The sequence below is a fragment of the Pieris brassicae genome, chromosome 14 (assembly GCF_905147105.1).
Source record: "Pieris brassicae chromosome 14, ilPieBrab1.1, whole genome shotgun sequence".
Lineage (NCBI taxonomy): Eukaryota > Metazoa > Arthropoda > Insecta > Lepidoptera > Pieridae > Pieris > Pieris brassicae.
Window position 1 is genome coordinate 975,126 of NC_059678.1, and position 15,353 is coordinate 990,478.

At 34.2% G+C, this 15,353-nt stretch overlaps 1 protein-coding gene across 5 annotated transcripts; it reads left to right on the forward strand.

Annotated features, from left to right (window-relative positions):
- The first annotated feature begins 941 nt into the window (after positions 1-941).
- Positions 942-14,634, forward strand: LOC123718105 (glycerophosphodiester phosphodiesterase 1). Of its 5 annotated transcripts, XM_045674489.1 has the most exons (14): positions 942-1,137; positions 1,362-1,532; positions 3,270-3,362; positions 3,498-3,593; positions 4,082-4,172; positions 4,490-4,640; positions 7,903-8,117; positions 8,849-9,027; positions 9,508-9,613; positions 9,919-10,011; positions 10,722-10,822; positions 11,521-11,649; positions 12,872-13,007; positions 13,269-14,634. In XM_045674489.1, the coding sequence occupies exons 6-14, from the start codon at positions 4,490-4,492 to the stop codon at positions 13,365-13,367; spliced, it is 1,209 nt and encodes a 402-aa protein (XP_045530445.1). In that variant the 5' UTR covers positions 942-1,137; positions 1,362-1,532; positions 3,270-3,362; positions 3,498-3,593; positions 4,082-4,172; the 3' UTR covers positions 13,368-14,634. The 5 variants fall into 5 exon arrangements, 4 of the variants coding, with proteins under 4 accessions (XP_045530445.1, XP_045530446.1, XP_045530444.1 ...); XM_045674490.1 differs by lacking the exons at positions 942-1,137; positions 1,362-1,532; positions 3,270-3,362; positions 3,498-3,593; positions 4,082-4,172 and having other exon boundaries at positions 4,368-4,640; positions 13,269-13,356; positions 13,884-13,916; positions 14,559-14,634; XR_006754924.1 differs by lacking the exons at positions 942-1,137; positions 1,362-1,532; positions 3,270-3,362; positions 3,498-3,593; positions 4,082-4,172 and having other exon boundaries at positions 4,369-4,640; positions 13,269-13,916; positions 14,559-14,634.
- Positions 14,635-15,353: the final 719 nt, after the last annotated feature.

Here is a 15,353-nt window from a genome sequence, read left to right on the forward strand (position 1 = left end):
CGATCAGCCAACTAGCGAGGTACAACTCGGAACCAGTTGTGGTCTCACTGCAGCGGGACTACCGAAGCTGGTCTTTTACATTCCCAGCCGTGACGGCTTGCTTCTTGGAGCGAAGGGACCAGGAGAAAATGAAGGCAGTAATACAACGGTAACCAGCTTTATAAATAACATCTCTTCATCATGAAAACTATCAAGCTGTCAAATTAGTGTGCAAATTGTCAAAATACTCGCTTTTATTCTTGTACTTTTGTACACTTTATCGTCAAAGACTGTCACTGAATTTAACATCCTAGCCAGTCTCAGTCTAGTTTTATATAAACATATATGTTATTATATTTACATTTGTTAATAACGAAAATATACAATAATTAGACGAAAGAGTCTCATAAAAAATTTTGTAGCATTTTTTTGCAATTATGTAAGTTGTTGTTATGTTTAAAGATAAATAAAAAAAATTAAAAAATCTTTATTACATCATAGAATAATTATTTGTGACTAATCTCTTAAGAATAATAAATAAAAATGCATAAATTTAAAACTAAAATTTAAAAAGTTTGGTCGCTGTGATAATGTACCTTAATGCTGGCATTTCTTTTCGTTAAGCTTGGACAGCACTAGCTTTGGGGTTAATTTTATACTTATCAACTAATTACCCGTATTGTAAATACTTTATACTTGTAACTTTTAGCTGTCGAGAATAATAGCTATTTAAACAATAATAAAAAATGACTATATTCATAAAACAGTATACTCCTACCTCAAAGGCAGCAGTGCCCACTAAAATAGGTACCAACGGCTGCAATTACTGCCCTTCCATTTAACTTATGTATTTAAAGTAACTAATTCTACATAACTCTAGAAACAATATATAAAGTTTAAAAAAACAACTAAAAATAGTCAAAAGTTTCAACTTATTCATTCTTCAGATTCTGGAACGTAACAGAAGATGACCAAGAGAAATTCCAATATTATCAGGAGTTCGTGGAACTGATAACCGATATATCATTCCGCGAGAATCTGCAGAACTTCTGGAAGTACCAGGACGATGACAGCTTGAAGGGAATCGATCTACTGCAGTTGGCGATTGATGTTCATCCAGATGTCGCCCTGAATGTCACTTTATCTCATCACGTTGAGGTTGGGAACGAGATATTAAACCCTGAACCTCGTACGGCTGAACATTTCTTTCTTAATATTTTGGAAACACATAAAGCCTTACTCAAGGCTAATATTGCATTGTAATGGTAGAAGAATTTGTAACTCCGTTCATGATTCTCTCATCGGCCAGAAAGCTGAGATCCAGTTGCATAATTTCTTCGAGTAGCTTACGGTTCTCTCATCTTAATAAATATCATTCATAGGTACAATGGATTCCAGTTATGACTGAAGAGGGCCTTTGCGTGACATTCAATTCAGAGTACGCGCAGTTCCAACAGACCACTGATGTCAGGAGACGCCATAAGCTGATGATGTGTCATTATCATAGCGAATTCTGCTTCGTTCGGATCGATGCTTTGACCCAGGGTGTCAGGGTAAATTTATTTATTCTCAAATACATACACTATCCTTAGAGTACTAAATCAATACAAATGCTATATAATCTTAATATCTCCTGTCACGATGTTTGTCCGCGATGGACTCCTAAACTACTTATCCGATTTTAAATTAAATTGGCACACCGCGAGCAGTCTGGTCCAACTTAAGATAGGATAGCATAGATCCTTAATTATAGTCGCAATTTTATTTTATTGCAAATTATTTGTCTATAATTAATTGACAGTCATAATTATCTGTTAACTCCAAAAGATTCTAACAGATGTCGATACTTTTCGACTGGATTGAGTAAGTAATCAATAGATGGCACTGCTATGGTAAACCGACAAACGTGTCATATAAGCTACAATTCAATATCATGATTACCACGTGTTATTGAGGCTCCTTTTTAAATTTTTGGTGTTAGCATAGCCAACCACGTGTTACTTAGACCGAAGTGTAAATCAAATTCAAATTATAGTGACTTTAATACAGTGAAATTATTCGTGTCACGGTATTAAGGCTAATTAAAACCACATTAAGGAGAAACGAAGTTCGCAGGGGCAGCTAGTATTAAATATATAATATACACAATATCGCTACTGTCAAATCACTCTGCTCGGTTGAAGACCGTATTCAGTAAGCGCAACGTCTTTAATGGGTATATTGTTTGGTATCGCAAACAACCTTTACCGTTGCTGTCGCACATTACAATTACCTAGGTACAAAAAAAGTTGTGTTAAAGGATACTAATAAATTAACTTATTTTATATGCTCCAACATAAGACAGTAGTCAAACCGATACTTTATAATTTAACATAACAATAATAATAACAGGAACAATAAAACTAAACTAATAAGGACAATATGAATGAGAAAAATTGCACATGAATCTCGATAATTTTAGATCAGTCTCACATCAGTTAGTACGAAAGTTAGGGATACGATGTGGACAGGTAATATTTAAATAGTAGAGATTTAAAGGAAAATAGAGAAGGAGCTAAGGACGGGAAGTGAAGTCCAGGAAACCAGCAACAGACCCTAAAAGTCGACGGCGTGCCGGTCATAGAACACCTATTGCCTAAAAATTATCACGACAACATCAACATCAAGAGTAATCTACGATCTAGATACGAACTGAACACATATCTATCAACACCCTCAAATGCCGGTAATTTACCCACTAAACTGGGTGTCCAGTTGCTGCGATGACTGCCTTGACTGACTTTATGGGCGTCCTGTAGGCCCCTATAAAATATTTATCTAAAATTGAAATATTTAAACCCAAACATTAAAAAAAAAACAGTTATTATAATATATTATATAATAATATACTTAGGTACACACATAAACATAGATCATTATATTAAACTAGATATAAGAAGATTGAAAATAAGCTATTCTTGGATCTTGCTTGATTGCAGATCTGTTTGCCAATCGCAAATGCCTCCTCCAACCTTTTCCATTCATATCTATCTTGGGCCACTCTGATCCACATCACTCCTACCACTTGTCTGATGTCGTTTTCCCATCTGTTTTGTGGTCTTCCTCTACTCCCTTTGCCTTCCCTAGGGTAGCAGAATGTCACAATTTTACTCCATTTATCTTTTCCTCTTATCATGTGTCCAGCCCATCTCCATTTAAGTCTTCTTATTTTCGAGGTAATGTCTATAACATTTGTCTTGTCTCATTATAAGTATATACTTATAATATAACATATATAGATATGTTTTTAGTACTTCATTCATTCGCCATACGACATTGCGACAGCTATCTCCAACCCAACAGGGGAAATATATCCAGGGGATGAACTGAACACGGATTTTAAGGTATTAATTTATTAAAGTATATACCATACAATTCATTTGCTACAGTATATTTATGAAAACGCTTTTCACAAACCACAGTAACCTATAAGTTTTCAGTCTAAGTCTAGCTTGGCTATATGAAGTTTATCACTTCAGATGGTGGAGATTGTAGCTGCTGACCGAATAAAGAGTTTGCGGCCTGAACAAAGGCGATGCAAATATCCGGACGAGTGGCTCGCGGATTCTATTAAGGTAAACAAAACATCTTTAACATGTAATGTAAAGTCAAGTATGTTTTAGCTGTAAATCCTTACGAACATTAAGGTAGTAGGTAGTTTAAGCGTAACAGCGTTTGCTTGTTTCTGTTTAAACTACCGAGATAATTTTAATTCAATTTGCAGTTCTATGTGGAACCAGCTGAACCAGAAAAGAGCGTACCAATACTTAAAAGGCAACACACTCCCGAGCCCTCTGGCGTTAAGAGTATCAATAAAATATCACTTGACATCAGATGAGACTCCCTGCACGTTTGTTATATATTATATAAAAATGTACTCAAGTTTCATTGAAATTTTTCGCGCGTAAAGTTCGCGCCGTATTGCGATGATTGCCTTTTAAGGCTGGCATAGATAATGTTAATTTGCATATAGACTCGTTTATTTAAAGTAAACTTGATTTCGACACCAAACGCTACGAACAACTTCCATACTCTATTCTTTATAAACTGTGGTATTTCCCAGGCTTATAGTTTCGGCCTGTGTCAAATGCACTGCAGAACAAAGATGGCGATAATGTTCTGTGGCTGCCGACCATATTTTCATACTAAAGGTGGTAAGAATAAATAATTTTATAATATCAATGTTAGCAGTAGTAATAAAACGTACCTACATCAGCTATGCACAAATTGTATTTTAATTCTGTGACCATAGTTACCAATATAGTAATGGGAAAATACGAATGAATGAACATTTTTTTAGTTTTAATTTCACTGTCCATTACTATTGACAAAACTCTATGGCTAGACAATCTACTTTTATTTTAAACACCTGTCAACACTGACAATGTTGTAACGAAGCTGTCAAAACGTGAATTCAAAATAGAAAAGTGATAATGTTTTGAAATTCAAATGCGTTGAAAATATATAAAAGATGGGGACGTATGTGATTCGGACGGCATGGCGTGTATCGGGCGAAACGTGGAGATACTTGTCAATCTTCCAAAGAATCTCGCCAAGTGCACCTGTATACCTCAGTGTGCCGAGCTCAACTACTACTCTCATACAAAGAAGATCCTTGTTCGGTAAGTTACTATAATAATAAGCCAGTTAAATCCATATATCGAGGTGCAGGTCAGGACCTCGGGCGGACTGGACAGGTTTCTGGTTAATCACAATATTTTTCTTCCGATCACGGAACAGATACAGAAATCTGATGCCCAAAAGTCAACTTCAGCTTTCTGTGTCTGTTCCGTGATCATTTCTAATAGGCAATAATTCAACCGTTTGGGCTTGACAAACACCGTCAACTTTTTGGGTCCATGTCGGTTTCCTCATGTTTTCCTTTACCGTACACACGTAAAGTCCATTGGTGCAGAGACGTGGAATCTACGACCCAGGGATGAGAGTAGCATGTTGAAACCTGTAGGCCAACACTGCTCACGTTGTAGCTGCTCACTGGTCATGACAAAGAAATTTTGATTTGCCTAAATGTCGCATTATTATTTTCAAGAGCTTCTTACTCAATCCGTAGCTATACGACCCATAACCCCGACATACTATCTGTTTAATAGTAGGCTTTTAAAAATATTTTTTATTACATTTGCGGCCTACCAAGATATCAAATTATAAAACAAATCAGATGACCTGCATTTGCCATCTCGTCCTACTTTTAATTCGTGTATGGTGGTCCCTTGTCCCACCACGTATATATGGACATAGTGTCCAGAGTACCACAGATAATGAAATACACAGTCACGACATTTGTTTTAATTTATCGGCGCTTACATTTATAGCGATAGAGGAATCATCGAAATTGACATGTAGTTAGTCGATATTGATTTAAGGCATTAAAAATTATCTATGTGTAGATCATCGATTGCATTATGTGTCTGTGTTTCCTGGATATTCGTGGTTCGTTTACTCAATTTCATTTTTTGCTAATGCTTTTAATTTGTTTATATGTACTTATTTTCATTCTCAATCCTTCCTTCAAATCTTAAGGTAATATTTAGAAACGATGCTTAGTGTCAAGTCTAATTTCGATACGTCAAATATAGTATATACAGAAGTCTTACGAATGAACTACTCGTAAGACTACGTTATGTCGGAACTTAAGACTCGACGGGAGTCACTCAAGTATGACTTACGTATGTCAAACATGTATTGTATTGAAATACTTTAGATTAATAAGTTTTTTTTTAATTAAACATGAACGAGACGGACGAAGAGCCAGGTGCTGTTGTAAAGTTTACGCTGATGCCGCCAAAGTTTCGTCTTCACAGAGATGTCATCTTTAGCCTGGATGATCTGTTTGGTGCGTTTTTCACGCTTTGATTGTTGTCTACACGCCTTATTAAAGTAAAAAGCTTCAAATTGCTAGAATGTTTTAAGTGTAAAGTGGAAGTCGTTAATCAAATTAATGTCTTTGAAGCAAATTCAAAGTCTTAAAGTTATAAGTGTCTATGATGTTGGGCAAATGTCGAAGCTGATTTTAAGTTGTTGTCTTTGATTTTCCATATTATTGTTTACGTTTCAATTCGAGTATTTTACAATTAATATTTTCAAGTGATTTAGTTATTCAATCTGTCACAATATGAACAATATATTCGTTATTCTGCTATTCAGACAAAAGAAAATTAATAAAATTTCGTTAATGAGTTATCAAAGGTGTAACCGGGCTTTGTTTTACACAATTGACCATAATTATATAGATCATGAATCGCCTTCTACTTAATATCACATATATCAATAATCCCGTGGAATAATAGACCTCCTTTAGGTTTTGTTTATTCTAGTAACAATGCTAAGCCTTGCAATTTTTTTTTAATGACCTGTCACCTGGCTGTATGGACTAAAGTCCTTTGCCTTTCCCATTAGGAATAAATTAATGTCTTCATCATAATGAATTGTCAAAAACAATCTGTAGTTATCTGTGAGGAAAGAGAACCAGCGTGGGCGGTGCGGGCGGTGTTTTTGTTATGTTACGTCATTGTATATCGACAGTAATCATATTGATTTTAATCGGAATAAATTAGAAATATATAACATATAACGATGCCAATAGGAATGATACTGTCCAGACGCTAGCGCGCAAAAGGGCCGCGGTTCTGTTTCCACACAGACTATAACATTAACGTTTTTATTTTTAATACCTTTCAAGGCATGAAGGTGTTTATGCGTATGTAATATGCATGTTGTATTAAAGAAATTGAAACTCGGATTGACGTAATATGTGAATGCGAATTACTGGCACTTCGTACTCGTATGTCAAAAATGTCATTTGTAACATTCGGGCTAAATTTCAAAAGGGACAGTCCAGTTTGTATTCATTCCCAATAAGATGATTTTTCTACAGATCTAAAAAAAATTCGAGGTCAAAAACTAAAAGATTTGACGTTTATCTCTACAATCAAGAGAAATAAAGTTTTCTAATCTTTACTAAATATGAGAAGACCACATAAACATCAAAAATCATTTAGCATTTACTTGCAGTAAAGAGCTATTTATCGTGCATACCACTCTTGACAACGACAGACCGTCTTTTCTCCCAAAACTAATTGCAAATTTTTGAGTGTTATTTGATTAACTTGACACTGCCAGTTATTCCTAAATAATGTATAGTTCTTGTTATAGACTATTTGAATTTTATATTTTATTGCTTATTTTTGCTCAAATTTCCTTTTAGCATCCCTCGGAGGAACCACAGCTCTCTTCGTTGGTGCCAGTGTTTTGACAGTTGTTGAAACCATTCTTTTTATCATTCGATACACAATATCGTACATCATCGATAAACATCATCAGAAGACTATAGTTTTTAAACATTAGCACATATTAGACAGGAAATAAAAACCGCACATTGTTAAATATATCATACAAATTAGTTGTCAAAATATTTAGTTTATAAAAGCTGTAAACGTTAAAGCAGTTAGGCTTCGAAGGCACATTTTAGAAATTAAGTGATTTCACCATGATAGTACGAGGTGAGTGCTTCTTATATAAAATTGTAGTATTTTAAGGTTATACAAGAAATTCAATACCGAGTTAAAAGTGTGCAATAAACTCTGTAGACATTGTAACTTCGTTCAAATTTTCAGAAAATTGACAAAATTATATGACAATTGACAACTGTCATTTCTTATGTTAATAGACCCCGCCTTTGATTCGATTTATTTATTTTCGATTTTCGAGTCTATTACGAAAGTAGAATTACTTACGAAATTAATTTATAATAAATAACTGAACTATCGAACGAAAATATGATTTTAACGACCTTAACTATTTTTTATAACAGCATGTATTACGCAATAACATTCTTATTAACATTTTTTATATATTTACATTCAGTTTTGCCGTTTGGTTTGGATGTTGGAATATTAGGTGTTGCGGCGTATTTTTATACAAAATTACCGAAGCCTGAATCAAATAATGTTAGTAGTATATTTGGGCCCGAAGCTGGGTCGAAAGAGAGTGAGAAACATCCTGACCGAGTTGTTAAATGCATAGCTCACCGAGGAGCTGGATTGGACGCTCCAGAGAATACAATGCAGGCTTTTAAATACGTAAGTAAAATTATAAAAACAGTTTATTTTTCCTGTATTAATTTTAGATTATACTAAGGTTTTTTAAGACTAAAAATAAGAGTATCTCATTGCAGTAAACATACATACATGCATGCATTATTATATTTTCAAAAAGTTCAAAGGTTCCAAATGCTTATTAGATTAGTCACATTATACATAATGTTGCCTACTTTTATTTAAAACATGAAAAATCTCTAATAAATTAATTGGCCATATTAGAGTAGTATACTAATTAAAACATACAAGACCAATTGTAGTCTATAGAATGTACATCAGAATAAATATAGTAGTAGTATAATTATGTATATGAATTCATACCCTATGATCACTATTTAATAAATTAAAGTATTTGCTATGAAAACGGGACATAGGTACTTCTTTGTTTGTTCAACATATTTCTAGGGTTGTTGATATTTTCTTATAAGTTTTTATTGTATCCTTCTCTATCAATTACTACGAATGCAAAAGAGAATTTAATTATAAGGTTAAAAGTTAGTATTTAGTAATATTGGTTATTTCTCGGAAATAGGTTTAATGAAATATTTGAATCTATGTAAACTATCTTATCATATATATTTATAAAAATTCGAATAATTTCACATATTAATTTAATGTTTATACATGTGTAAGTTTAAATAAATTCTCTATTTAAACCATACCCAGGCACACAGTTGTAACTTAGTATTAAAATGACTTATTTTGGGTTTCAGTGTGTTGCAATGGAGTGCAATTTTGTTGAGATGGATGTGAGAACATCTCGTGATGGTCAGCTGGTGCTCCTTCATGATCAGGGTCTGGAACGGCTCACTGGAACTGACATTGCCGATGTAAGGATCATGGACTGGGATAGCATTAAGAATATTAATGTTGGTGCAACACATCCTAATAGGTACTTTTTTATGTTTAAAGTTTCAAAAAACTAGTTGTAACAAATAATTGATAAAATAAACCAATTTAATTAACATGTTGAATCTTCAAAGCCAGTATTGGCCTAGTGGCTTATATATAGTGGTATTTGAGAGTTTAGATGAGGGTAATTATGATTGTGCGCTGTGTCTGTGTTAGTTTTTGGAAACTCAAGATCAATATATGTAGCAAGGCCTCTGTAAATGTGATTTACGAGTTTGTATCTGGATTGTTTGACGATCTAATAATCCATACATTGGGAAATTTTATGCAAAGAAACGTTGGCCAAGCCTTTGTTTTGCCGTTTGGAATACAAAACGTCTGTGCTTAGATATTTAGATAGGTTACAGTAAAATGAGTGCATTAAAAGAAACATTTAAAGTGACGATGCAACAATGCCAAGACAGTATGTAGTCTTAGATTTGTGTAAAGTGACAGATTAAAGAATAGAAACTTTTTTTAGGCAACACTACAAAGATGTTACTCTTTGTTTGCTTGATGATGCCATAGATTATCTCTTGGCCAATAAAGTTAGGATGATAATTGACGTCAAGGGTGAAGACAAACAGGTGAGGATTGTTATGTTAACGATTATAGGAACTTTTTTGTATGTTGTGAATGACAATTGACATATTCAAATAGACAATATTTACGTTGACGTTGACTTTAAATTGCCGCCCATTACGTGGAAGTATTACGGTACCAATTGAATTTAGGGTTTTAATTAAGGAGTGTACTAATTCTTAATAGTTCGTGAACGCACTCGCGATTTCTAGCATCGTGTCCATGGGTCCGGATGAGTCTGTAGCCCGTTTGCCTTCTGGTATATGTGGTCCAAATGTTTATATCGTGCTTACCTAAACATTGTTTATAGGTAATAAATGGTATTCTTCGTGTGTTCTCGTCCAATCCAATTTTGCATGAATACGCGGTTGTGACCACATTCAACCCATTCATATTATATCAGGTGAGTTATTTTGCATTTTTTTGAATGTACATACAATACAATACAGTATGTATTTTAATGAAAAATTCGTGTAATAGGATAATATTATTTATTAAACATTAAGAAAACAGTGGCGTGTGACGTGACCTTTTTAGGTCTGGGCCTCATATCTCGTGTTTATAAGGCTCACTATATTAACGATTATCTAGTTGATAAAAGGGCCTGGGACTAGTGCTAGACAGGCTACTTATCATTAATTTGCGATATTTGTTATAAAATAAGTGTTATTTGATATTTTAAAAGAATTCCGAGTGTTTTTTTACGGCTTTTTCTCTCGTCCTTCATCCTCTGCCTTCTTTGCCGATGAGTAGGGATGTCTACTTCAAATTTAATGACGTGAAATAAGTGACACCAACATTTTATGTTCCATAATAAAATTATTTGATTTTTTAATATGTCAATCTAATAGGCAAGTAGGTGATCAGTCGTGATCACCGGTTTTCCCACGATGTTTTCGATGCATGGGATCGAAATGGAACTCGAAAAAAATATCAACACCAAGATTATTCGCTTTTAAAATTTACCAACTTCAAAAACGCAGCTTGACCTGTTTTTGGTGATTGTCAAAAAATTTCTCGTAACGTAATAGTTACACATCATACATATGAATTTCGTGAAACACGCATTTGTGGTGGTGAACCATATTTACTATGAAGGCGATTACGTTTTAGATACGAAAAAAAGATCCCAATATTGTTGGAGCCATTAGCTACCGTCCGTACTGCTTTAGTGCTCTTAACTATGATGCTGAGAACGGACCCACAAACCCTCGGTAAGTCAGTTTTGGGAGACTTTTATAGACGAGGCGGATGATGATGATGTGAAGTGTATAAGTATCAGGTAATTCCGGGGTTTCTTTTGACATGTTATTTGAGAATCATTTTGCTTATATTAAATTAAAATACTTTTTCGTGGTGGTCATGTTTTACGAATGATGAGAGACGAACTCTTAAAAGTCCAGTTTCTTGTGGTAATGTGTGTCCATGGGCGGTATCACTTAAAAACAGATGAGCCTCCAGCCCGTTTGCCCCCTGTTATACAAAAAAGGAGGGGGTTCTAGTGTACACACGTAAGAAGTGAAAAATGTTCTACTATATGCAACTTTACAGAAATTGGTGAAATAAAGTTAAATAAGATAAAGTTTAACAAAAGGCTTTCATTATCATAGACATGAATACAAATATTACAATTATTTCATTTTACGTTATTACTACTGAGATTATTACAGAATTTCATTAATGATAATAGAATTGTTACCATCATTGTTATCGTTATTATATATTTTTGTTAATGGCTTTGAATCTCTTCGAATCGACCGTGGTAGGGACATGAAAAAGATGGCGCGTAACGTTAAAATGTGACGCGTAACCGAAAAATGTGACGGTAATTTTTTTTACAACGCCGAGAAAGAAATTTTACTTCAAAAATGTGAGTTAGTGTACCCTGCAATCGGTTTAAATTTTTTTTTAGATTCGCCGGTCGTTTGGCAATGCAGGCATTAGTTCGCTTCTTGGACGTGATCCACTCAGCATTTTGGCGTTGGACAGCTCGATGGTGTTCAGTCAGCGCAGTTCTCCTACACAAGGACATCGTCAGTCCGTGAGTTACTGTTTCGGATGTCTTTAAAAGTTATGCTACTTTTGACAGACAGTTCAACTTGTTTAAGATATGTTAAAACATACAAGTAGTTTGTTCTTTTACTTTTTTAAGACTAGGGATGCATCGACAAGCCTTTTTGCCGATACAATACCGATACTAACGGTTATTAGATTAAAATTAAATTAATGTAAAATATATCAAGTTTGGTTAGTTTTTAATCTTTTTTTAATATTTTCAGTCACAAACTTTGGATAAGATTAACGGTTTAGTTATTAAAATTAAGAGTTATAGTTAAATTAACAAAAACTGTTAATAATTCAATTTAACATTGATAAGATTGATTGTAATTCGTTATTTTATTTCATTTGGTATCGAAAAATTCTACACGCGATAGCAGTTAAAAAACTATTGTCTATAAGTCTAACGAAACGGAATATGCGGGGACAAAGCGCGTGAGAGAGACAACAAACTGAGTTAAACGCAGCCTTATCAGTGATACAGCTCGCTTTGTGGCGTAAAAAAGTCCACACCTGCACATCCAAACATTATAGACGCACTGCAATATATATATTTGTATTTTTAATGTCAACAAAAAAAATACTATCTCGTTTCATAATTGGTGTAAACTAATAGCGTCAATTGGCGCCAAACGCACCAAGCGGACGCGTCCATAGATTATTAAAAATGTAATGTGTCACAGACTGTTGCTATCGTAACACTGATTAATTTTTAATACTCTGTGTTTATTATGGAGTTTATGTTCGCAATTCAGATGGAATATTAAAAAATAATTTATTTCATATTTAATTTTCATTTAATATCCATTTAATTGTCTGGTATTATGACGTCATCTAGCTTATTATTTAGTACCTTTACGGCTACTTCGGCACAACGACTGACTTTCGTGTTGTCGTTTTGACAAGACCTTTTACCGGCCGCATAGTTCGCATTGGCATTTAATTAAGAAGTTACATTAAACAAAAGAATTTAATGTATATAATATAAAAACAAATCGTGGCGCAACAACATTTTTAGGTCTGGGCCTCAGATTTATGTAGGTATCAGTTTCATCATCATCTGTTAATCTAATAGGCAAGTAGGTGTTCAGCCTTCTGTGCCTGACACACGCCGTCGACTTTTAGGGCCTAAGGCGGCTTTTGTATTGTACCACTTTCAAGCTAAATAAAATGAGCTCTAGTGAATTTTGAAGAGGTTTTTTTAGTCGTGAAGTGGAATACTGGCGCGGTTTGGGCATTCGTGTGGCTGGATGGTGCGTGAATAGGCCAGTCGAGAAGTTGTACTGGCGAGCTGTTCTGCGGGCGCCGTATTTGGCCAATACACTGATGGGGGAGCCAGAGGTAATGTGATGATTAAAAGGTCTGTCTGTCAGTCTGTACTTGTATGTGTATGTTCACAATTGTGTTATCAGAAACTCAATCGGTCGAGTAACTCTTGAGTTAAAATTGAAAATCCACGCACGTCTGAAGTCACTCATATTGGTACATAATGTTGTAATTAAGTAATTATATTTGCCCGCTTATTATATTTTTTTTTTCGTTAACAGCAACACTGACTTTGAGTGACAGATGACAGTTGACAGTGACCACTTGATTTTACAGATTGAAAAGAAAGTGATGCACCAAGATGAGTATTCGGATCCGGAGCGTCCAATTCGTTGTATGGAGCTGGAGAAAAAATTATCTTCCGGTCAGAATTAATATAATAATAAAATAATTATTATTGCATAACATCGAGTATCAAATGTGCTTCGGAGACTATTAATTTATTTATATATATTAATGTACCCGTTTGAGTGGTCTTTCGTGTCCTCTCTTGTTTATGATGTAAAGAGTTAGTGTCGATTTTTGATGAATTCTTTCAAACCAATGTATACGGCCAAACAAAAAAGTGGTCGGCAAGTAAGACAAGATTTTTTACGTTTTTTAATTGAATGTCTGGAATTCTCTGAAAGACAAGTAAGCAACCTGCTTCTGTGAGTCAGCGTCACAAGTATGTGTCAAGTGTCACTTGTTACTGACTATTGACACTTTACAAATGACGTGTGTCGTGTGGTGTCTTGACACTTTCAAATCGACAGTTTATTACTGTTACTATTTTTTTTGTTTGTTATATACACGCCTGGTCACGTAACTAAGTAATCTATAGTTATTTACGATGAACGCAACGCTTTACGTAAAAAGCATTATTTACCAAATATATTTTTGTTTCTTCAGAGTAACGAACGAAAATTTGAAGAAACTTGTGAGGTTAGATCTTTTAATTTAGTAGTTTTAGATATGTAGTTACCATAGAACTTTTTAATGACTTGATACTTGTATGTAGCCGATAGATTTGTCAATGACAAAACGATGTGAATTGACAATTGACTTGTCTATGAACAAGAGCTAGAGCGATATGGGGCGTGAGACAAAAACGTTTGGCTATTTGAGAGACTCTTATCAATCTAACGATTCTTTTACACAATACACAAAAGCTATTTTCCACTGTAATCCTGACGGATACCATTGTCACGTGATGTGATGTGATCACGTGATGCCTGTCAAAGTGTTTTAATATTGCGCCCCTTTGAACTAGTCTTTGAACTTTGTCAAGTATACGGTTTAGCTGGAAAGCATTTTCCATACAATTTATTAAAGTGAATTTTATTTGAATGATGCTATTATGAACACCTAAAATTTATATTAACCATTCAATTATACTTGTCTTTAATGGTAAATGTTCTAAAATTCGAAATGATTCTATAGAATAATTATTGTAAAAAGTGGGTAGTATGTAGACTACCCACATTACTCATGTGCAATTTTTTTTAGTGTTTAATTTATTTTTACACTCCAGTATTTTAGTTTATTTATTGAAGAGTTTTTTTATACTGTTTTTTTTTCTTTCAGTACTCTACGTCGTGTTGTTAATAAGTGTTATTCGATATATTGTAATTTATTTGAAATATATTGATTTCCAAAATGATTGTTTGTTTTCCTAATTTTTAATCGGATAATAATTAGTCGAATGTCTCTGACATTTACTAATTTTGAAAAAGCTGTCACTAGTTAGCTGGGCTTCCTTCTCCTTCAAAGGCCGGCAGTGGTGCGTTGGGCTGCGATGACGGCCCTTTTTGGGCGACCATCTTAACAGTTATAGGTGCGCGTGTGGCGAGCACCATATAATAATAGTTCCTAGGCTAGGCAGTAGTGAAACTTCTTCGAGACTTTAGTATGTATATTAGGTTAAAAGTATACGTCGAAGAAAACATTAAATAAAGAAAATAATTGATAACACAGTAAGAGAAAAGATTGTCACTCTGACATTTTATTTTCTATTAATTATACTAATCCGTAGAGACGATATATAACCAGATGAGCTTCTAAAATAACAATAATAACTAAAGAGAGAAGGCATTAACGTGAAATGCTTAAGTGCGAGCGAAACAGTATCAGTTTTTCTGTCTCTATTTGCGTATCGGGTTTTCCTTGTATGCCACCGAGGCCTTGGTGACAAACAAGTTTTCACCGCTTACTGATAAATCTGTGAAACCCAAGTAAAGCCCATATTTTAATGACAGACAGTCATGGTGAATTGTTGCATAATTGGCTGTAAAAGGCGTAGTGAAAGTAAAGAATCAAATATAACCTTTCATCGGTAAGAATATCGATAATGGCATATAGATATACATTATGAAGTTGTGT

Coding starts and splice junctions, on each gene's coding strand:
- LOC123718105 (XM_045674489.1), top strand. CDS start 4,490: ATGGGGACGTATGTGATTCGGACGGCATGGCGTGTATCGGGCGAAACG. Junction 4,641..7,902: donor ACAAAGAAGATCCTTGTTCG/GTAAGTTACTAT, acceptor ATTTACATTCAG/TTTTGCCGTTTGGTTTGGAT. Junction 13,008..13,268: donor CACTGATGGGGGAGCCAGAG/GTAATGTGATGA, acceptor TTGATTTTACAG/ATTGAAAAGAAAGTGATGCA.